The sequence below is a fragment of the Petromyzon marinus genome, chromosome 32 (assembly GCF_048934315.1).
Source record: "Petromyzon marinus isolate PM22_M1 ecotype Great Lakes invasive population chromosome 32, UKy_Petmar_22M1.pri1.0, whole genome shotgun sequence".
NCBI classification, from domain to species: Eukaryota; Metazoa; Chordata; class Hyperoartia; order Petromyzontiformes; family Petromyzontidae; genus Petromyzon; species Petromyzon marinus.
Window position 1 is genome coordinate 6154433 of NC_133698.1, and position 24767 is coordinate 6179199.

General features: G+C 49.8%; 1 protein-coding gene across 2 annotated transcripts in view; it reads right to left on the reverse strand.

The window, feature by feature from the left end:
* The window catches only part of ABCG4 (ATP binding cassette subfamily G member 4), a 71204-nt gene that overhangs the window by 10573 nt on the left and 35864 nt on the right, over positions 1-24767 (reverse strand). For both annotated transcript variants that reach the window (XM_032964452.2, XM_032964453.2), the window contains exons 3-7: positions 21977-22094; positions 20352-20484; positions 18149-18199; positions 5018-5163; positions 3711-3834 (exon numbers count right to left, since the gene is read on the reverse strand). In XM_032964452.2, the coding sequence (XP_032820343.2) occupies positions 3711-3834; positions 5018-5163; positions 18149-18199; positions 20352-20484; positions 21977-22094 (572 nt within the window). The remainder of the gene's footprint in view (positions 1-3710; positions 3835-5017; positions 5164-18148; positions 18200-20351; positions 20485-21976; positions 22095-24767) is intronic.

Genomic DNA, 24767 nt, shown 5'->3' on the forward strand with positions numbered 1-24767 from the left:
GACATAAGGAAGCCACTGGACTAAGCACGTTTAAATCATCTAGATTGAAAACTCATTTCTTTAGAACTGATTGTTGTCTTGAGTTTGTTGTCCTTCCCCCGCACCTCCGATTAGCGCAGGTTGGCTACATACAGTGCGAAAGAAGTTTAACTTACATACAGGGGGAGAATATACAACCTTCACACAGAAAGGTCCCGAGTTGGCAATCGAACCCAGGTCTATTTGTCTGTTGTCACCATTATACGCCACCGCACTGCCCGACAAAGAGCACTTGAATAATCCCATCGTATATAAACGGCAATGGAGTTCACCATAAATCCGTACAACCCATGGATGCCCTCTGTTGGAACCCGATGTGGGGGTGGGTGGGTATAGGGGCACATGACGCGTCAGGATGTAATGCACACACTCGCACAAAGACCCCCCAATATCCCCCCGGCGACAACATGCTCCCATCCACCGCCCCCCCCCCACCAACAATCGTTATTAATTTAGAATGACGCAATGTACTTTGGCCGCAACGCTGAACGCAGATGACGCATGTATAATTTAGTTGCTTTGCGGTGATATCTCTTCGCGGAGTGCATACATCCGCTGGCAGACGAAGCTCGTTATTAATGGGGATGGGGGGAGGTAGGGGGGAGACAAATCGGATCTTTGGAAAATATTACCAGACTGCCGCGATGACACAGACTGAAAAATATCACCGGGGCCTATTTCTGTACCTACGATGTGGAGAGCGGGACGGAGCAGGCGCTGCGCTGCTCCAGCGAACCCGGCGATCCAAGTTCCAATCCGGGCCGCGGCTAACATCAGTGGCGAGTGAGGTGTTGAAACTTCACCGACCCGTGCTGACCCAGCGGGGTCAAGTCTGGCCAATCAACCCCCCCACCCCCCACTCACGACCGAGAGAAGTTGGGGAGAGGCCTTCGTCTGGAAGCCGATTGCCGAGAGGGCTGCTAAGTATTAGCAAATGCGAATGGGAGCTGTTCGAATTATTTTCAGCAAAGTATATTTCGCGATTAGAATGAAATCTCATTTTAGACGGTGCTGCACGCATTTTATCGTAGGTGGGGGGAAAAAATAAAACCACATTTATTTAATTGAGCACCCCACACTCACAGCAGGGAATTTAATTAGATTTGACATTTTTAACAAAACCCTCTAAGCTCTACAAGGAAATGCTGCCAACGCAACGCGCGGCGCCTCAAGTGCAGCCGCCCTCTCGTATGTTATTATAAAATCTGTTGTACAAGGACGAGAGGCGACTTGCGCTGCGACGGGCTCTCTCGCTCGACCGGGAACACTGTGGAATATCGCGTGGAGTGTCATTCACCGGCGTGTATCTTTGGCGAACGGAAATATTGTTGTTGTCACGCCTTGCGACAGGAGGTGACCATCGGCGTAGGTGGGAGGGGTGGGTGGGTAGGGGGAGGGGTGGGTGGGTAGGGGGAGGGGTGGGTGGGGGGGCGCTAATTAATTGGAGACACTGAGCACAGGAAGCTACGCTACATCTCGTATCTCCGTATCGTGGCTATGAACCCAGCAACCCTGGTTCGATTCCCAGCCACGGCTAACATCAGTGGCGAGTGATATTTGAACCGGTGATCTTGCATGGCCCCTGCTGCTCCATAAACCCACGAACATCATCTAACCCCTTTCAAAACAACATAAATGCCAGGCATCTGCAAGCACTGTGGTTCTTCATGCGCGGCAAGTGTTACATTTTTATGTTTGATTTCTTTATTTAAAAATTATCACTTGTGTTTGTCGCGTAAAAAAAAGTTATAGAGTGGAACATTTTGGGGCTGAAACGTAGCTCAGCTTTTGACATGGGGATGAGTCAATGGGAAAAGGATGATCTCGTCTTTAACAAGAACATTTTTTTCGCGGAACGGTATTTAGCTCGTTAAGCGTAGGCGACGCGCCTGTCATGTCGTTCATTGAACCGGGATAAAAAAAAAACACACACTGAGCCTCAATACTTTCTCAGGAGGGACCCGTTAACAGTGAGCCTTGTCAAATTCTATCTCGTGAGACTTTGGCTTTGTGTGCGAGGAAAACAAATAAGTTGGGGCCTGCATGGAAGAAAGAGACCAACATTTTCCATGCAAGGCCTCTACCGGCTCTGCCTCGTCAATGTCCATCTGCCATCAGTGGCATGGGCAAGCAATTTCAGGGCTGTACCGTTGGCTCAAACACCAGGCACCACAAATGTCAAGCTGGTCGGTTCCCAACTGTGTGGTTCGGCCAGTCTGTAACCCACCAAATATCTTAGGCTCTTTCACCATCTGCACTGACCTAGCGACCACCTCTATTGTATATTATATTTATTTACTGCCCTTCGTCAATCCACTCCTGGGGTAAGGCCTGACCTCGCCTTGTCAGTCATGGGAGGTTATTTGACCATACTTCACCATCCGTACTTTCACAGTATCGGTTCAGATATTGTTCACCACCGATGTGAGCCTTGACTAGGAACAGAACTGGGGTTGTTGCCAGGTATAACCACCGTGCTACTGCTCCACCCCAAGATGAAAGCACACCTTGGTCAAAATGAAAAAGATAATTAAGGAATGTGTTTTTTGTTGTTCTTGGGCATGGGTTTTGTGTAAATGCCAATGTCTGATCTTGAAGCAGCTTAACTTGACAAGATTCGCTCTTATCAGATCTACAACTGGCCTTTGAATTTTCCCAGTTCCGATCTAAATCAAGTTGAACATTCGTTACAACTCCTCTACCAATCGCAAACACCACCTTACATACATACAAATGTAATCCATTCGACTCGGCATCATCAACATCATCACCAGCCATGGTCAATCCACTTCTAGACGAAATCCTCCAAGAGCCACTGCCACACCCCACAACGCTGCGACGGCAGAATCCATCCAGTGGCTGGACACGAACTGATTCTCATCGCTTCATCTCCCCTGTGACCATCCTGCAAGGAATCTTTTCCATTCCTTGGCTTCCACTCCGCTGTCATTCTTAACCATTGTCCATCATCCCTTGAAGTCGTGCTCGAGCCCACTTACGTTTAGTAACAGTTTGAATGATTCCATTAACATGCATGCACTCTCCAATACACACGACTCTCGTTTTGTTTCTTAATGCAATTTCAAGCGTGCGTCTCTCCACGCTTCTTTGCACAATTTTCTGATTTTGTTCCATACCTTTTCGTTACTGCCCATGTTTCGGAACCACGCATCAAGTTAGCGGAAAGTTACTCTCACTCACTCGCAGCAGCGAAGAGGACACCATTCTGGTGAACATTTGAGGCCGTTTTTTTGTGTGCGCACAGGAACATCCACACAATCAATGGAGCATTGGCATCACCCTCTTGAGCAAGTGGAGCGCGGATTGTTACAGAGCATGATCGTGAGAGGTAGCAGTGAAATAGGGAGAACCTTCATCCAGCAGTGGATCGACCATGGCTCGTGATGCTGAATACTGACACCAACGAAACTGTAACAATGCTAACATTTTTATTTTTTACAAACGTGTACACGTAGAGACCTTTTGTCAATACACTGCTGGATGAGGGCCCCCCCCCCCCCACGCCTTGCCACGCTGGTCAGTGCGACTTGGTAAAGGCAGGGGAGCACAGACGGTGGGGCGTAGCGTCACGGTACAACCTTGGGACTCTGCCACACTGCCTTCTGCTCGAGGCAAAGCATCCCCCGCCACTCCCAAGCGGCGGCGCTCACCTTGTCAAACATCTCGAAGAGCTTGGCGCTGGGCTGGTGGATCGTGCAGATGACCGTGCGTCCCCCCAGGGCCAGCGTCTTCATGAGGGACACCACCTGGAAGCACGATGAGCTGTCCAGGCCGCTGCACACAAACACAAAATAGGGGACAAAGGGCACCTCAATATAGACAACCTCGCAACGAAGCGTTGGGGAAAGTTCCGTTAGCGGGGCGCTCTCGAAGGCCGCCCCACGGCACGCGAGGGCGTGGAGTGGGCTGGCAGCGCGCCCAGCCACGTTTGTCTCTCCCCATGATGTTTAAACACCGCACCAGGTCGTGTCGACTCGGCAAACGACCGGGGCCGAGTCTGTTACTCGTCGCCGGTGTCGGTCGAGAGCGGGTATCGAACGCACGCTCGCAGGCTTTGATGGGCACCGTGCCAACCGCTGCGTCACCGCTCCCCACACGCGCACCCATAGGCAAACCATCCCCCCATTTAGCCTCATGGATTGGAGGAGCGAGGCCTGTTAACGAGCCCCCATTTATGGCCAGCACGGCACACGGTGGGTGGTGTGGGCAGCCCCACTCCCGTCCGCAGGCCTCCCCCGTCTTCCAGGCTGCTGAAGTTTACAATGGGCAAACCGCTGCGCCAACATCACACACATACGCACACGCTCATAAACAACACTCTCTACCACTCGGCATCTCACCTGGTAGGGTATCTCAACAATCGTCTCACCAGCTAGGGTATATCAACTCGCCTCAACAGCTATAGTATACCGACACACGTCTCACGAGCTATAGTATATCGACACTCGCGTCACCAGCCACAGCGTACGAAGCAGGTAGCGCATTTCGCGAGTGCATCATCGCGTGGAATCCAATTGGATGAAGCGAGGTCAATTGAAGACCGCTGGCGAACACTGTGGAGTTCTGTGGACATTCCACAAATGAAAGCCTCATCGACGACCCCCACCCACTGCTATGCGTGGCGTTGACCTGCCAAGAAAACCTCGGTGCTCCACCAACCGTTTCGGAACGGCAACAGGTCGCTGCGCACACCTCCTCCCCCACAAGCGGAGAATCGAAGACGACCCACAGTGCGACTGCGGCCACCCGGACCAGACAATGGACCGCATTGCGAACAACCGCATCCTATGCCCGCTTTCTCCGGTTGGACTCGGCAGTATTGGTCGCGCTGCTCCTGAAGCCATCGCGTGGCTCAAAAGACTTAAACTCGGACGTGTGATTAGCACGTACCTGCCGATCGCTAGAGAGAGAGAGAGAGATCGCGTGTCTCGGACTCCCGTCGCCGCGTGGGCCTCACCTCGTCGGCTCGTCGAAGAACATGACGGGGGGATTGTTGACGAGCTCCAGGCCGATGGCGAGGCGCTTTCGCTGCCCGCCGGAGAGCCGGCACGTGCGCGTGTCGCGGCACTCCAGCAGGCCCAGCGCCGTCAGGATCTCAAACACCTGCGGCGCAGACGGAGACCGTTAAAGGCGAGCAAGCACCTGTGAAGGCCTCGCATCAGCGGCGCTCGGCTGGCCATCGAAAAATGACGGTCACCGCGTTCGCACGCTTTCGGTTGCGCTTCTGCGGCCGTCTGGACCGCACTTCCTTCGGTTTTGAGGAAGGCACTGGAGCTACAAACTTTTAAATGTAGATTGAAAACGGATTTCTTTAGAACGGCGTTTTGTGTTTAGTTTGTTGTCCTCCCGCACCTCCGATTAGCACGGTTAGCTACGTACGGTGCAAAAAAAGCTCAACATATATACATACAAAGGTCGGTACGGCACACGAGGGGGTGGGGGGGTGGCCGACACCACGCCCGACCGCCTTTGTCCCCCCAGTGGCGATGTTTACACACCACACCAGGTTCTCATTTGAGGCCGAGTCGACCTACGGGAGGCCAAGGACCGGTTGAAATAATCGTCAATGGTGTTGGCCGTAAGCGGGAATGGAACTCGGGTCACCGGGTTCGTAGCTTGGAGTAGCGCTAACCGCGACATTACCACTCCGCACAGACCGATGGGTGCAAGTGCTGTTAGCGAGGAGCTATTAAGGCTGGCACAGCCACACTAGGGGATGGGTGGCTGGCATCATGCCCAGGTGCTTTGATGATGTTTACGCACCGCACCAGTTACTCATTTAAGGCCGAGTTCACCTAGGGGAGACTCAGAACCGGTTCAGGTATTCACCGTCACTGATGTTGGTCGTGGGCGGGATTCAAACGCGGGTCGCCCGGGTTCGTAGCGCGATGCGCTAACTGCTCTGCCACTACTCCCCACTTTTACACACGCACATACAAACACGTGTGGCTCAGAGGGGAGCGCACACGTACGATGACATTGTTCAAACCGAGAGAGGAATTAATGAGCGAACTATTGGAACGTGACCTTTGTTTTGGTCACGATTGCCATCCCGAACCCGGCTTCTCGGACTTCGAGAGCCCATTACGTTTTTTCTCACATTTGCGAGAGTCTATCCCGGCTGCCTGCTGCGATAGCAGCTCGTGTAATAGGTGTTGCAAGAAGACTGGCTGATTGCATCGCTGGCAACCGTGCACAGGTGACATCAGTGCGCTGTAAAGGCCAATGGCCGTGCAGGATATTTTTCTTTGTGGATATTTCATCAAAAAGCATGGGGGGCTGTGGGGGTGACCAGCCCATGGGATCGTGGAATTGGTAACCCCATTAGGGTCTCTCCCCTTTCATCTCACTCACACAAAACAAGGACAACAGTTGCACTGACCGCTCCCAACTCTCTTTGTTTTGGTCAAAGAGAGTGGGGGGGGGGGAGCACACACATGCACACGCGAACACACAGGGTTGGTAGATCACACAAATGCTGTGAAACTCCCTTCTCGCGGGCATCGAGGTGCCATGCCCCGGCTTGACAGGAGAACGCGACAGACCAAACGTAGACTCCCGACGGTTCCACCTCTATTTGACAGATGCCCCCTCGCACGCGTGTGCGGAATCATCCCGGGGTGTTCCGTTTCCCTCCCGCACGTCAACACTCCTGAATTGGCCAATGTAACACCGACATATAACAGAGGACAGCAGAGCTTGGGGGAGGGCAGCATTCGGCACCAGCTGACCGGCTGGCTGCCTTCCCCGCCTCTCTGTGGTTTCCTGTGCCTCCGAGTCATTCTCTTAGCTTTGAGGATAGTGTGCAGCGCACTGCAAGGCGAGTTTATGATGAGAGAAGGCTAAACGTTGTGTTTTCTCTTCCCTCTCCCTTTGCATTCTCTTTTGTATTTCCCTTTGTCCGTAGATCATCACAAATACGGTCATTGGATCGCGCGCTTTCAGATGCCCCTCTGCGGCCATCTGGAACGCTCTTCTTTCCGATATTAGAAATCTACTGGGAGCTATGCCCTTTTAAATCATCTCGATTGAAATGCTAATTTCTTTCGAACTGCTTTTCGTGTTTAGTTTGTGGTCCTTCCGCTGCACCTCTGATGAGCACGGTTGGCTATATAGGGTGCGAAAAAAGTTCAACATACATGCAGACATAGCTAGGAGCACCTGCAGTTGATGACAGTATAATCTGGTTCCATTCGACCACGTGTGCTGTTTGCCGTTTGTGAAACTACAAGTACAATGTGAATCAGAGATTAGAAAAGCGCACTGACAACATTACAGTACCTGAACTGGAATCAAGGCCATGGCATTAACAACAATCGTCGGGTATATTTAAAAGTTACTCGCCAAAACCGTGCGTTACGAACCGAATCAGCCGAAGTTAAACTCTAGCTGTGGGCAACATGGGTGATGAGTGACATTCAAACTGGTAATGGAACCACCCCCCCCCCCGCCCAGAATGGTGAAGTATGGTCAAGCAACCGCTATCCAGCACTGGATTGACAAATTGGCTGGACATTATTATTATTATTCTTGGTATATTATTTAATGTAATATGTACATATTCACATTGTACAGGAGTGCATACAGGCACTACTTGACGTATGCGTTAGATTCGTTACTGTAAGAAAGCAATTTTCCCATAAGAAATACTGATAAAGGAGGGGGTTAGGGGATTTCACTCACACTCGCAGACATAATTATTATCCTAGCCTATATCAATCGTCGTATTGCCAACGACGCTCCCATTTCATTTCTCCCCCTCTTGGTCCTTCAATCTTATCTTGCTACAGTACCCTCTCATTAAATTTCGATTTAAAGCTTTCGTGACTGCAGGGATTATTCTTCTTGGTTCTTTCGGTAAAGTAACGTAGAAGGGAAATAAAAAAATAAAGTAATAATTATTTTATTTTGTTTGCTATAAAATTTTACTATGTTTTATATAAAGTCATTCTGTTTTATTTTTATTCTTTTGTTATTTCCCTTCTACGTTACTTTACCGAAAGAACCAAGAAGATGTACCCTCTCATTAATGATCCCTTTCACCACCTGTGCCCCTTCCTCTCCGGATGTTAAGACTCCCCCGGCCACCTGCGTTCTTAATTATACCTTCACAACCTGTTGCCTTTCTAATTTCTCTCAGCACCCATTTTATAAATCTTTAGTGGCTCCGTGTAACCTCGCCGGAGTTCCGTTGTGGAGACAAAGGGAAGAGCCACGCTGGTGCCGACGCTGGCTGGTGTAGCACGTGCGTCGCCATCGCAGCGCGATGGCTGCTGCCAACGCCGTTGGGTCGCGCTGCCAGGCTTGGTCCACGTGGGATTGCAGTTGACGTTATTCCGAAAATTGCCTCGCCTATGTCAATTAAAGGTCTTAATAAAAAGCTGCGCGTTATTCCAAAATGGCGTACCACAAAAGCGCGTAAAGCGAGGAGTGCCTGTGCAGTCTTCTTCTCTCGTTATTCACGAACTTGCTATCTGTGAATCGCATCTGGAACTCTACATGACTGCATCGACGGAGAGAAAGTGATCAGATAAAGTGATGAGAGATAACATGATGCGATAAAGTGATGAGAGAGAAAGTGATAAGATACAGAGATGAGTTATTAAGATAATGTTCATGTATTTGATAAGTTATTTAAGTATCTATTCAAGGCAATTCATAAAAAAACATTTTCGGGGGCCCAATATCATTATCCAAGAAATGTGCTATTCACGAGCATCTCCGGAACGTATCCCTCGCAAACAACGAGAGAAAACTGTACACTCATGAGGAGGAATTTTAAATATGCATGTCTGCTCAAACACAGTAGCTATTTGTGGACACCCCCATTGGGATACCACCGTTTAAAAGGATGTCTCCGGTAGATAACTGAATGAACTGATGCCAATTTTAGAGATTTGTTAACTTTATCTGAACTTGAAAGGGCCCTGCATTGGCACGCACCACAAGTTGCAATGGGCAGGGTGCGTGTGGGGAGCGGTGGTGCAGCGGTTAGCGCAACGAACACGGCGACTCGAGTTCGATTCCCGCTCACGGCCATCACCGGTGACGATTATCTGAATCGGTCCCGGGCCTCCCCTAGGTCGACTCGGCCTCAAATAAGAACCTGTTGTCGTGTGTAAACATCGCCACTGGGGGGACAAAGGCGGCTGGGCGTGGTGTGCCGTGCCGGCCTTCATAGGTGCTCACTAATAGCACTTGCCCCAACAGTCTGTTAAGGCTACATGGGGGATGTCTTTGCCTTTGTTTTTGAACTCAAACACTGCACAACTTGCCCAATGTGCTTCTCTCCACTTTAGAAGTCACACGTCCTTCCACTTGCAATACACAAGAAAATAAGGACTTAAGCGAAGCTGCACTTATTGCCATGGACGATGCGCCTCATTGATACTCGACTTAGTTCATGATGATCCTGTCAAGAAAAGTCCTTTGTGTAGTTCACCAGGTGACAGGACTTGAATGCGTGTATGTACGCAAGTATTCATGGGTGTATGTACAAATGTGTACACGTCTGTTTCAGGTGGTTCTGTAATTAGCCACTGTACTACGACCCGGGCGGGAGCCGGATTCGATTCCCGGTGGTGCACATCAGCGGAGAGTGATCTTTGAACTTGCTCCTGAGCCTCCCCATACGTTGACTTGGCCTTAAATGAGTACCTGGGCGCGGTGTGTAAACATCGACATCGCGGAGACTGAGAGGCGCCTAGGTGTGGTGCAGGCCACAGCACCCCCTTGTATGCCGTGTATTTTTCCCATCGTGGATTTGACCATTCGCGCCAAATGTATCGAACATCCAGCTCATTTTGAACAGAGGGCCCAGTAGTACCTTGCACGAGACAATTGTGAAAATAAACAGTCGCAGCCTCTCACCCTCCATTGTTATTCCTTGACCGTACCCACAAGGCAATCCATGGTTCCCAGAATTCACACGCCACAAAATGTGTGCCACACAATGGAATGTTCATCTTCCGGCCCCATCATTTGCCTACAGATATATATACACAGAATTCCTTTCCATCCGTCTCCATATGAACACAACAATTGTCTAGTCCAGGTGTTGACGACTTGCGGCTCCGGAGCCGTACGCAGGTCGTCTTTAAGGGCCACTTCGTGACAGTTCATTTATTAAGGACCCACCACTGCCTCGTATTGACATGCATTGGGGGCTCTTGAAATCGAGTTGTTCAATTGAATAAAAAAAATGACCCTTCTTATGTCGCTTGCCGACCCCTGGTTTAATCCATCGGTCTTTCGGCTTTCCAGACGAATGTTATCAAGAAGCATTTGTTTAAAGCAAGCTCTGGACTTGTTTCCACCTTCTGGGTCCCACCAGTCAGGGCTTGTTAAACAATCGCCGCTGGATTATCAGATGTTATTGGCAAGAGTGCTTCAAATAAACTATGGTGGCCCCTCCGTTCAATGCAAACAAAAAAGCAATACCGTGCACAAACCGAATTACTCGTTTCCCTGGAGCATTGTAAAGATCCCTTCAGTACCCGGTGCCAGTTCGCAAAATAAATAAATACATTTCTCGAGAAAAATCGATGATGCCGTGACGTATACGTCTGTCAATGCCGGTGACTGTACGTATTTTTTTTTAAATGTGCTGCTAAATGCGGAACATAAAACACAAAGGGCAGTCGATCTGGCGCACTTTGGCTTTGATTTTTTTGCAGCAATTAACCAAATGTTTATCAATGTCATTTGGCATCATGGAATTACAATTAGGAGGCTCTCCATAATTGATATGAATCCTGTGTATTTTCCACGGATAATTTTTGTTCATTAAATTGCAGCTACTTAATGCCACTCCTGGGGTGAAGCAGTGGAACGGTGGTGAGTGCACTGTTGTACTGCACTATGAGCCCCACAACCCAAGTTCAGGCCGTGGCTAATATCAGTGGCGTGCGATGTGAGCCTCACTCGTTTATCAGTCCGCACTGAGACCCACGTGGTGATGTATGGTCAAACACATGACTGATTCCATGTGAAGAAGCCTTCACTCACCTAGCTTCACAATGGCCCGTAAATTATGACTATTATTGAAATAACATAGCACTTGGGTGAATTCGGAATTATCGAAATGCACCCACTAGATATTCCTTCGAAAAAGTACATTAGTAAGAAAGCACCGTTCGAAAAACAGTCTTACTCGCGTGTTATTTTCACCGGTATTCCTTTTAGAGAGACATTGGGCAGTGTGCAGCAAGAGCGGAAATAGGAAAGTGAACATGTTACACGAAGGGTTCGTGACCTGCTTGGATTTGACCCGGTGGAGGACAGAAAATCTTTTTCGCGGTCTCGCCTCAACGTACCTCGCGTCTCTCATTTCACTCCACGCTCCTTCCTCGCCCTCCCCGTTCACAATATCACCCCCAAGTGGTTTCTGTTCCCCCTCCCTCCCTGTGCCCAATCACGATTCTGTTCTTTTGTCGCTCCTTGCCCCCCCCCCCTCGCACTGGAACAAACTGTCCCCTACATGTCAAGCAATCAGCCTCGCTGTCAATTTTTCGTCGTGCCCTTAAAACTCGCTTATTTTTCCCTCGCGTTTTCCCACCTGCCCCGCCACCCCCAAAACTCCCTTTTCCCCTCCCTTCCCCATCATTTACTCAATCCCCTCTTGCCCAGTTCCCTTACCCATTCATCATCACAGTCGCTCATCATTCACCACTCATTGTCACTCCCATCATCGTTTATCGTCATATATTCACATCGCGTGCTACGACATCCTTTTCTAATCAACCTCATCTCATCGCACGCCATTTTTTGCTGTACAAGTATTAAATTCTTTGTTCAGCGCTTTCATCAGGACGCTATATAAATTAAATTAAGCGTGCAGGAGGCAGGAATGGTTGCCTACCCACATCTGGTTCCGGGATTGTGTTCAACTTGATGGCAGTTTACTGCAGAGTTTTCGTAATAGCCCGTGCGCCGATAAAACAATTCTGTGGAATAGACGGAAACCAAAGACACGTTGACTTGATCGCTAAACAGAGTGGGGCAAGATGCTCATTCTAGGAATACGTACTGTTCAATATTTTTTGTTCAAAGGAGGAGAAACGGCCAGGTAAACAGCACGCGCAAATCAACACCACCACCACCGTGACCACCGTGACCACAGGTGCGACATCGCGATCAATGCAACACGAGGCATCTGAGAGTGCCGCAGACCTCTAGCGACGCCTGGCCTCGACTGCAACGATTCCGAAGGGACGTCCCGAGCCACCTTGGGAGCTGGGAGCCTACCCCCAAGCTCACTGCCGCTGCTGCTGGGCGTTACGTAAGTCGCAGCGAGCAGCTGCCATTGCCAGGCCATAATTCCACAGCGCTCCTCCCTTTTTTTTTAGTTTATTTCCAAGGTGACATTTCCCTGTTAACGGGACTGGGGTAATAGCGCAGGGCAATGCACGAACCCCGCGCGTCCCCGCCGACTTAAAAGACGCGGTTCAAAGCCGTAAGATTGATTTATGCAAATCGGCGCTACGCGTCGGCTCGGTCCGTGAAATAAACCAAAAAAAATACATTGGGGGCGCTGAAACGCAACGGAAACGTTGCGTCGCCAAGGCAGTCGTCCCCTGGAGAGACTCGCACCCTCGACCACAGGAATGTGGAATTTCCACCACTGACCCAGGGATGCAGGAAATCACACTCAACTTTAATTTCCCTAAATGTTAAGTATTTAATGGTGCAGGCCAGCATGGGAAACAACCACGTGATGAACGGCCACCAACGATGGGCAGGTGCGAGTGTGACAGGTCGTTTGAGCAAATAACCTTGAAAATACAAAACCTGTGGCCTTTTAAAAATTAATCTGGGGTGGGTTTTTTTTTGCCACTTGATGGAGACGGGGAGGGGGGGGATTCTCATTGTCTCGTGACAATGCCAGCTTGTGAGATACTCACCCACTGCTGATTAGCAGCGGTGTGCGTGCAATGATGCATCAACTCGTCAGTTAATATCGAGTCCGTATGCTCCACGGTGCCCACATCGAATTCCTGCCATAGGATCTCAACTTTTGGTGTGGTTACTATAGCAAATGGGCTTCACAGAATCCCCACAGCCACTGGAGGCCGCTAGATTCAACACGATGTAATATAAAAAAAAATTATTGAACGGAACAGCAATCCTGAAGCGGAAGGATAACTTGATTCATAGGGGCAAATCGTTACGACCTCAAGCGGAATACTAGCAATAACCTAAAACCCTTGCCAATCCACTGCCGGATGAATGCGTTTCCATACCGTGTGAGTATTGGGGGTTGTTTGACTGTAATTCGCCAAACTGGTCAACGCAATTTGGTAAAAGGGGGCAGTCAGGGTCGGTTCAGGTGTCACCTCGCCACTGATGATGCTAGCCGTGGGCCGGGAATCGAACTTGACTCGCCGGGTTCACAGTGCAGGACTGCAGTGCACTAATCACTCTGCCACTGCTCGACTCTCACTGTCATCATTATCATCAGCAGCTATCGCAATCACGTCACTCCCCCATCGCCTAAGAGCTTGCTACGACTGTGTATATATAATTTGGGCTCCGTGTGTAGAGGGGGAGCGCGCTGCAGTCTTAGACAACTATCCTGGCACTCGCATCCAAGCGCTCTAATTACCCAGGAACTCTGAGCACCACAGCGGGCGCCAGGGCAGGTCACTCGAACGAACTGCTCCATTCATCACATTCCACATCGTCAGCTTGGGATGCAAGGAAATGGAACACGCTGGTAATGCGAATCATCCGTCTTGTACCGTTCTGACTCGCTCCGCCATCATAACGCAACACGGGGCACAAGCGTGCCGTGTGCATCGGATCCCACGCCAAAAAGGGCAACACAGGCTTAAGCGTCAGACCCAACACGTTCTGTGAAACGATGAGAGAACCCATCGCAACAGGAGAATCCGTGCAGGCTGGAAGGTGCGCCCCTACTCACAAACAGCAACAAGGCACGGCTCCCAGCATGTCACGTGACCACCACATTGCATGTAACAACTCTTTTGCATTGGCGGTTCAGACAAAAATGTGAGCATTGTACTTACAATGAATGTATCTATATTCAACTTATTTCGCGCCGTACGAAGCCAACCGTACGAATGTGGTGGTAACATGACATGCACACAAAGCATGATGGGAGTCGTGCCTTCCTGCTGTTTACGAACACACCTTTGAGTGTTGTTATTTACAAGCGTGGCGTTACATTGACAACAAACTCCTTAATGTCCCATCAGGCGCACCGCTGGACTCGCTGCCAGACAATCATCATTATCAGCAGTGTTCTGTCCACTGCTGGATGAAGGCCTTCCCAAGTTGTCATCATCCCTCACTCGCGGTCCTGCGGTTGCCACGGTCCATCCCACTCCCTAGCATGGGAGGGGGGGGATTGTCGTGGCCGGTGCTGAATCTCGGAAAATCGGCAGAAAAAATACAAAGTGGGTAAATACTTCCACATTCGGTTAAGTATGCCCGTGTGTAATTGTAGAAAATAATAAAAGGCGCCATCTGAGCAGCACTTGCTTTCAAACCAATTCGCAAGTAGACGCACCCCTTGGGCTAAGCATTGTTGTTAATACAGTATTTACAGCAGTACAGCTTTACATGAAGCAATGTGTGCAAGACGATTAACAGCAGAATTAGATTGTGTAATTATTAGCACCGAGGTAGGCCCTCATCAAACCAGATTCAGACAATTTCGGCGGTTTCCTCTCCAACTTGACCCCTTCGACAGCGCCCTGGTGCCGAGTCACATTCTGAGCAAACCGTTAACTACGAGGGCAACGAGCATCACCCGTTACTTACGAAGCAGCGGAGGCCCAAATGGGAGGGCGGAGACAGGTCCCGCACACAGACACTGGGCCCCCAAGCGCAAGCAGCAACAACCGCCGCCGCCGCCATCCGCCGCTCAGCGACAGGTGACCATCGCCACAGCGACTGCGCCAGGCCAGGTGCGGCTTTGAGGCCATGTGAAGTGTCGCAGGCTCGCTGGCAGGTGATCACGGGATAGACCCGGGTGTAATGGGATAACAGGCCGAGATGACCGGCTGATCCAGTAACAGTGCTCGCAACTGTGCCAACTCGCCGTGTATTATTAGCCAGCCGGCACTCTGCCCGTTGTTGTAAGCATCACTCCTCCACCCTCCGTTGTTGTTGTTGTTGTCGGAGGGGACTGCCCCTCCTCTATCGGAGCCTACAGAGCGAAAAAGCGGTGCACGATGCATACGAAGTAAGACCACAGATGGTGAGCACCCTTCACGTTTGGATCCGAGATATTTACAAAACTCGCACAGATTCACTTATTCGCCTTCATAATGAGTTTTTTTTAGGGTTAGATCGCGTAAGTGTCGTTAAACCCGCCATCATCCGACAGCGAATTAGTAAGGTTTGTCACGTAAACAAAACGTGCCAATTAGTTACGAGTTCAGCACACCGGTGTGTTGGAGAGTAAATCCACAACATTTACAATTCGAGTACGACGTTTCGCCGGTAATTACAAACCAGCCTCATCAGGCAACAGCCAAAATTGTGGCAAAACACTAATTAGCTGTGTCGGATGGTGGTGAGTTTAACGACGAATTTATATTTACGCAATCCAACCTAAAAAAACCCCCTCTATTATGGATAATATTGGTCGCGAAACTCTTACCTCTTACAACGAGGTGGCCAGCTATAGTGCCAAGCTGGCACTGCTTAGATCCTGGGTTTGAATTCAGGCAGTCACCTGGGACGAAGCTATGTAACTATTGATATTTTTTTATTTTACCAGGAAAGGCCCACTGAGCTACATAGCTCTTTTTCAGAAGCCACCTGGTCATCAGAAATGATAGCTCAACGAAATGGCTTGTCACGTGGACATTTAAAGCAGCCGAATTACTCGAAATAACGCCGAGGATATTGCGTCACCGATTTGAAGGGATTTCTCAGAGGTAGTTCTGTGACATCCGCTTCCGTGGGCCCTTCTCTACCGCACAGGGCCGCACTCTCCTTCGAGGGCGACCCGAACATGGCTCTTAACGCCGATAGACACGACGCCGACGGCACCATCGCGATGAATTGGAGGTGAAAGAAAACAAATGAGGAGACGCTGCCTACGAAGCCCACCCTTCTTCCTCAAGTGGGCAGCGGGAGGTCAAATGGTTTCCAAGACAAGGAACCTCATACTGCCGAGTTGCACTGTACCCTTCTCCAGATTATGAAACGTGCTTTTTCCCCTGTATTTAAAAATAATTTCGGGGTGCGCGTCTGAGAATCTGGTGTGTGTGTGACCAGATTTTGCATACTCTATTGACACTGGGCACAAGTTTGGGCTGCACCTTGATTTCCGGAACATGTTACACTGCGGAGAATACAGTAAATATTGTATCAGAAAGCGGTTAACCAGGCTTACAGAGAACAGCACACTCTGTAATGCTGTGCTGATACCCGCCTGTGATTGGGAACATGGTTTGGAAACAAACAGCCGTGCATTCTGGGAATTTCTACAGTCGCTGTAACAGCACTCCTATAATGGTACGGCATTATTCTTGACATGCGGTCTGTGTCTCTTTCACACATTTTTAGAGGTGAATATATATTTTTTTGTACCGTCAAAGCCTTGGCAAGCAGGCCACAGCTGAATATGACGGGCTTGCAGGCGTAATATTGTGCTCACGTTCATTGCCTCCATAAACAAAACCGCATGCAGTAAACATGCATCGGTGCTTTGGTAATGCTGAAGCCCATCGGAAGCCACCACTAGGAGGGACAATGGCAAACGGTCACGAAAAAAAAATGAAAACAGAGCGGCAGTCGATGAATTGATCGCGATCGTGAGCACGTCCAGCGGGGGAGACGGAGCAATCAAATCCGTGCGTGCGCAGACGTTGGGTGGATTGCTACGCCGCAGGATCGTGAGATGCTGCGCCGCCTTTGGGTGTGGCTTCACCGCGTACGTGTGTGCGTTGAACCTCTTTCGCACCGTACGTAGCCAACCGCGCTCATCGGACGTGCGGGGGGGGTGGGGGGGGGGAAGGACAACAAACTAAACACAAAAAGCAGTTGTAAAGAAATGAGTTTTCAATCTAGATTTTAAAGTGCATAGCTCCAGTGGCTTCCTAATATCGGAAGAGCGTTTCAAACGGCCGCAGGAGCGCGTCTGAAAGCGCGCGATGCGGTGACCGCCGTCCTTGTCCGACGGTCAGCCAAAAGCCGCTGCTGCGAGGACCACCGGAGTTTCGTGTCATGGTTTACGCTCCTTGACGACATCAGCGAAGGTATCGTTGGTTTTTTTTTTTACATGCGGCACGCGCTATGTGTGTGTGCAAACGAGCGGCGAGGTCTGGCGAACGAATAGCGGAGGAGCGCAGGCGACCGACCGCGCAACGCAACAGACCCGGCGGGCGCGCCGCGCCGCGCTTGTGCGGAGAAGAGTCACAACGCAAGCATCGGCCTTCTCTCAGGGTCAAGTTCCAACAGCCAGGCTGGGGTCGCGCTGCAGCTCGGAAGGCCCCCCCCCACTCCCACCCCCCCCTCCTCCTCCTCTAACTCCCCCCCCCCCACCCCGTGGGCCTGCCCCGCACTAATTGCTTCTTCACAAGATGTTACAATCTTTGTACTTTATTTTTATTCGATTGTTCAGCACCTTGGAGGGGGGGGGGGAACAGCTAGTTGCAAAAGGTACGACTAAATAAGCTTTACGTTGCTGACATTATTACGATGACCTAATTACGAAGGAATTGTCTCTGGAACCGCCTCTGCTGGAAACACACAATTTAAAAAAAAGTTCCTTCGTCCAGCAGCCTACCGAATTCCCAGACCAACATTATCAAGCTGTGATTGTTAAAGCAAGCAAGCAAGCAAACTCTGGATTTGTTTGTAAGATGATGGGTCTCAGCAGCAGAGTCGTGTTTGTGAGCCAAATGCTGCCAGATTACCAGACGTTATTGGCAAAAGTATTCCATTTAAAGAAAAATAAAGCACTGACGTACGGGGTGGTGGGGTACGCACCGGTAACGAACACGAGACGGGTGATACAACGTACTGGAAAAAAATATATATACACACACAAATATAATAATAATTAAAATCACGCGACACACACTAGCAGTTTCATCCAAACTGAACTCACCAGCCTCTTCTTCTCGTCCAATTTCTCTTGCAATTTCAGATTTGCGGAGACCTGCGATGAAGAGATGAGAATTAGCCGTTGGCTAAGGAAATCGGTAAGGCAGCGCAGATCGTGAGAGCATGCATTCCGTTTCAGGATTTACACTCAACGAGGGCAGAATGTGTCCGAGAGGGCGTGCCCGCCAAGGAGATGGAACTATGAAAATAGCCTCCTGTGCTGGAGGCGAATGTTAATTCGCAAGATCGTGAGAGATGGCAAGTGACTTGGGGAGGCTTTCATCCAGCAGGGGATCGACCAGGGCCAATGATCATACTAATGAAAGGAATTTCTGCGAGTGGTTAAAATGTAAACAGACTCTAGAGGGCCTCTCTAGGGCTCTCTCCAATGGAGGCCCTTCCGCCAGCAATGGCATGAGCTGGCAATTACAGGGCTGCACCTTTACCCTGTTATATATAATATATATTTTTTTATCGTCATTGTTACAATAAAAAATAGTGCCATCAACAACCTAATTATCAACCGTCTTCCCCCATGTTAACACTGGGTGGCAATGAAGCAATAATGGAACAAGAACCTCACTCTTAAGATTCCTACCACCTTGACTGGAAAAATCGGTAACCGGAGCCTTTTCCCCTCACCGGATGCTGAACGTGCAAACCCCCCAACGCCACAGCGGTCTCCGCAAACGTCACAACGGCGTCGTTCGCAAACGTCACGGTGTAAGTGCGATCGCTCTGTGGTGCGAACACCCCTAATGATGATTATTGCAACGCAACTAACGAGGCGGTCACACGGCTTTGCCGCTTTGACGCTTTGTTGCCGGATGCGTGCAGTCGCGACCGCTTTTGGGTTACCGGCGGCGTATTGATCCAGGATGGGGTTACGGGCTAACGTTATTTGTCGGCTTTTGTCGATGGAAATAGAAGCAGCACAGGAGCAGGTTGCAGCGAAGGCAAAAGGTAAACGGGTTATTTGGAAGCCCCACACTGGCATTGAAGATTTTCCATCCATCCGATAATCATTTTATTTCATGTATATATTTCTTATATATTTTTTACAATGCTAGCTTCACTATGGTACAAATAAAGTAGATGGATTGAACAAGCAGTGGAATTTCCATCAGATGCCATCTCAAGAACATGGGTCTGATCCCAGCAGTGTGAACAAGGTTACCACTACTTATGATTACAGGAAAAATAATCTCTAAATACCAAGAAGAGGGGAGAACTACACGTAAAGGTATTGTCTAGAGTGATGTATCAATAACATTTTTACAAAAACCAGGACTATAAAAAACCTGAAGAGCTACCTGAGAAAGAGGGCACCCTGGGGAAACCAGGACAGGTTGCAACCCAATTTGTGGCTCGAAATCACCGAACAAGATTAATTAATGCAATTGCCGAATGCCTCCGCTGGGCCCGCTAAGCCTGAAATTAATGCCAAGCGACAGCTTTTCCTCGACTGATGTCGGCACACGAAGCGACACCCTCCAAGTTGATAGGCGGTAGAGGGGCCTCCACTAGAAGAAGCTTGAGACAGCCCCCTCCAGAAGGTGTCTTGGCCTACTCTTCCAGGCTGGCCAGCCCGTCAAAGGGTGGGAGTACCCACACTTTACAATGCCACGTGCGACCCGTTGGTCGACTAAATTGTGGTCAACCCGTTTAGATTTCTGCGTCCAGAGAGACCGGGGGGGGGGGGGGGGGGGCGGTGGGGGGGGGGCACAGAGTTAAGAAACTTGCTCCATTTTTTCTAATGCCACGCTGGGTGATCGAATACAAAACTGCCGAACTGCGGATAGCATTTCGATTTAAAGCTTTCGTGACTGCAAGGATTCATCTTCTTTGGTTCTTTCGGTAAAGTCACGTAGAATGAGAATAAAATAATACATTGATAAAATAAAATAACACAATAATATTCTCACGACGTTTCGGCCACAACACAAGCGGCCTTCATCAGGTGAAGGGACGAGACTGTCTGGAGAACAGCGCTGTCCTCCAGACAGTCTCGTCCCTTCACGTGACTTTACCGAAAGAACCAAAGAAGATGTGGATAGCATGTCACAGTGTGTTGAACCGTTACACCGCAGCAACAGCATCACCCTGTGCCTACAAGATTCGCGGTACGATTGCCATGCGGCACTGTCAAATGCCGAAGGAAGGAAGGCGCGAATCTCGCACACCGAGGGAGACTAAACGCCACTCACCATCATGGCCTCCTGCACTGTGAGGTGTGGCAGGAGGACATCGTCCTGCATGATGTAGCAGGACATCTTCCTGAAGGTGCGCGGGTCGCGTGGATTCCCATTCACCAGGATCTGTCCCTTCATCCCCGTCTTCCTGCACCGCACACAGCAGCAACAGCACTTGGTTCTCTCTCGGCCATGACCAGGGAAGCGTGAGCACTCGCGTTCTCGCAGTCCATCACAAATGCGCCGCGCCTGGTCGCACCGTGGTAAGATCTCTGGAACACCACTGCTTTTAATTCCGATACAAAACTGGCTCAGACTCAAGCATGGATCCCGAACATCATCTCAGAAGTAACTGGTTCCAGGTCTTCGGGCCGGAGAACCACAAAACTACGCCGGCCGTATCGCTCCACAAGCTTTGAGCAGGGGGGGGGGGGGGTACAGCATCAGCTCATCGTGGGCTGCAGATTGCAGACGGCGTCGATTGGGGTCGGTCGAGCCTGCTACACCACCACCGCCATCAATAATAGCAACAATAATTATGTATAGCCATTAATCAATCCAATGCTGGATGAAGGCCTCACCCAAGCCATTTCGACGATAATAGGGAGCCGCATTGGCGAAATGTTAACTACCTCGTCTGATATACAGGAGGTCGTGGGTTCAATCCTAACCCTGACGCCTGTATATTTGGAGTTCGCATGTTCTTCCCATGGATGTGTGGATTTTTCTCCGGGTCCTCCGGTTTTTCCCTCCACATTCAGAATCGACACGCGTTTAGAGTATTTGGCCGCTATAAATTTCCACGCGATAAGCCACTCCCCGTTGATGCATCATTTGCGGCCAGGTCGCTTCTGAAAAAGACCTACATAGCTCAGTGGGCCTTCCCTCGTAAAAGAATAAATAAAAAAATATTTCATCTTAGTTAGCACCCGGTTCAGACATCGCTCGCCACAGATGTTAATCGTGAATCCAGGTTGCTGGGTTCATAGCGCAGGGTGCCAACTAAACCCCCGGAGCACACATTGCTTCACCTTCACCGCGATCGTCACAACAAACAATTCACAACGCGGGAAAGACAACGACCGTCTTCAAAGCAATGCACGCCGAGACCCGGGAGCCAATGTAGTTTCTCCATCGGAGGAGTAGCACGATAAAGCGGTGCGTGTGTGTGCTCCCAAGCAGCATTCTGTCAATGCATTAACAAGACGATTCTTGTTTACTTTGGCAGGCCGCAGCCTAGATCAACAAAGTATTGCAATATTCACGCCTTGAAGCTATTAGGAGATCAATCAATTAATTAAAGATAGTTTTGTCTCAATAGTAGATTGCTCAAGTGATCATTACTCAAGGCGGGGCGCGGTGGAAAACAGCAGTTAGCGTACTGCGCTATGAGCCCGATAACCTGAAATCAATTCCCCCATCCCAGCCAACATCAGTTGCAGGTGACATCTAAACCAGTAAACAGGCACCGCCCTTCACCAACCCGCAATGGCCAGCAGGGTGACAGCACGGTCATTTAAACCCCATAACTGACCGAGGCTGTCGCTGTGGCGCTGCCACAGCGACAGCCTCGCGCTGCGTCAGAAACGGGCGCGCGTACCCAAGGGCGGGACTTCGTTTGATGCGAGGAGGCCACTCACCGATATCCGGCCAGGATGTTCATGAGCGACGATTTTCCCGCGCCCGATGGCCCCATGATGCCCACCAGCTCTCGGCTGCAGAATTTACCCGAGAGACACTTGAGCACCGTCTTGTAGCCTGTGAGGGGGTCAAGACGCAGGTCAAGACGCAGGTCAAGCGTCGCTCACACTGTAGCCTGTGGAGGTCAAGACGCAGGTCAAGCGTCGCTCACACTGTAGCCTGTGGAGGTCAAGACGGAGGTCAAGCGTCGCTCACACTGTACCCTGTGGGGGTCAAGATGGAGGTCAAGCGTCGCTCACACTGTACCCTGTGGAGGTCAAGATGGAGGTCAAGCGTCGCTCACACTGTAGCCTGTGGAGGTCAAGATGGAGGTCGGAGATGACACAGCCCCCGCGGCAGCGCATTCGTCGCTCGTGGTTGGTTTCGCGTTTCGAATCCGACAGGCCGCCCTGGATATCACTGCAGGAGTATTACCCGTAAAAAAATGCACTGCCTGCTTCAAAGTAGACGCTACATATTCCGTGTTGTTTGAATCGATGTAGGCCATCGTGTGCAGGCACCACGGTCCAATTCTGCCACGTTTCCTAAGTTACGAGTCCGTGGAAATTACTCAATTGGGATGACACGTAGCAGTCATTGCCCCCTACTGGCAGACGAGTTCCCGTTTGCAGGCCTGGTGCTGGCTCAACATGCGGCCACAGGGAAAGTTGCTATTGGGGGGGGGGGGGGCGTACCCTCTCAAACGTTTGAGAAGAGATGTGACGTAAGTGGCTTTCTGTTTGCAATGCGCTCTGAGACGCCCCATGATAAAGGGCGCTAAATCACAAACAAATAATCCTTGTCGTGATTATGATTCAGCACCAGCGCATTTACCCTTAGGGATGTGTCATAAAAAATAAGGAACGAAGATCAGGTTGGAGTGCTTTCGGGAAACGCAAAGCAACGTACCACTGTGCCTCAAAATTAATGTTTTAATCAGTGCAAATATACTTTGCTTAAGACAAGGGATCAGAAACATGGAAGCTATGTATGTTAATGATATCATTAAAAAACACACACATTTTTATCAAAATGGGCTTGGGAAGGCCACATCGTGAGAAAGGTCGATGACCTATGGTGAAGAGGAGTGAAAAAGTGGTAGCAAAAGGTGACGGGATGCGTCCGATAGGACGTTCACAGTGGAGATGGAGCGGTGGATTCAGCTCGCACGCGGACGCTTGATGGATTGTTGCACCGCAGGATCATGAGACGGTGACAGTTTTGGGACACCAGGCGCAAGGACTGCAACTTTCTGGGAGATTCTTATAATCTGGAGAACACGATCTTTATTAAGCATTTCGTTTGAGAGAGTTTACATATAAAGAACCCACAAGACGAAACATATTTGATAAACCTATATCTAAATAGATTATTCTACGCATGCCATTTCAATGTATGCGTGCCATAGCCGGTGTTCCCAAAGCAACGACAACTTTTTAAAAAAAGGTCCTTAGTCAAGACATTTAAAAACTCAATGGATTTTATCAGAAAATGTGACTTCTTTTAGAAGGACTGCAAAGCTTAGCTCGCATATGCATTATCCTATTTCTAGGCAGCATTCAATTTAGGCTCCACCAAGCTGACAGTTCAATGCAACTCGAAAGCCAATCCTCATCCACATCACTGTGCGGCCGCCATACATCTGCGCAAGCATTCATTCTTTTTCCTCATCCATTTCTGTCGTGCCATTGAACCCAAACGTTGTCCTGACTGTGCCGTCGGCGTCACGTCGTCGCGTGACGGGGGCATCCATTCGGATCTCTCGCAGAGCGGAGACACCCTTCGTGTCGGAGAACGGCCCACAGAAGTGGACGTCACAGAGCTACCTCTGAGATCCCTTCCAGCGATATAGAGCCTACAGGCAGTAAAATGGCAGCACTTGCTAGATTCTTTTTTCAAAATCGAGTGCAGATATAAAATTGTGTCATGGCTTATTTGTGCAGTCATTGGTGACCATCAACTCACTACGATCGGGGACCCCGGTCGTAATCACAGGCGCCACGCTGGTGAGATGTTAACTACCTCGCCTGGTATGCAGAAGGTCGTGGGTTCAATCCCTACCCCGATGCCTGTATATTTGAGTTTGCATGTTCTCTCCCCATGGTCGCGTGGATTCTTCTCCAGATCCTCCGTTATTATCCTCCACATTTAGAAACATGATTTTAGAGTATTTGGCTGATAAAAATTTCCACGTGATAAAGCCACGTTGTTGAGCTACCATTTGTGGCCAGGTCGCTTCTGAAAAAGAGCTACATAGTTCAGTGGGTAAAATAAATAAAAAAAATTGTTCCGTGTTAGTTATTTACAGGCGGCTGCCTGGATTCAAACCAATGCATGCATCAGTGCCAGCTCAGCACTTTGTCTTTGGAGTCACCTGCCCACCTCCCCACACAAGCGAACTTAGTCCATATACTTGTACAGCCATTTCCATTTCTTCCAGTTGGTTGCACTCGTTTTCGATCACCGCTCGCCATCGCCTCTCCGTCCCCCTAACCCCCTACAGCATAACAAAAGGCGGCTAACCTTAGCCCCCCCCCCACGGCCCTTCCTGGCTCCCCCCCCCCCCCTTAACCTGTATATAATCTCTGGGACAACAGCCAGGCAGACCACGTGACGAAAGTAAATGACATATAAACCATAAACCATTTGAGGAATCGGCAACACAGCTATGCTCCCACCAAGATAATTCACAACTATGAATGCAACGTGTTATTTTAATCAACCGATATGGACTTTCAATTGAATGTCGTT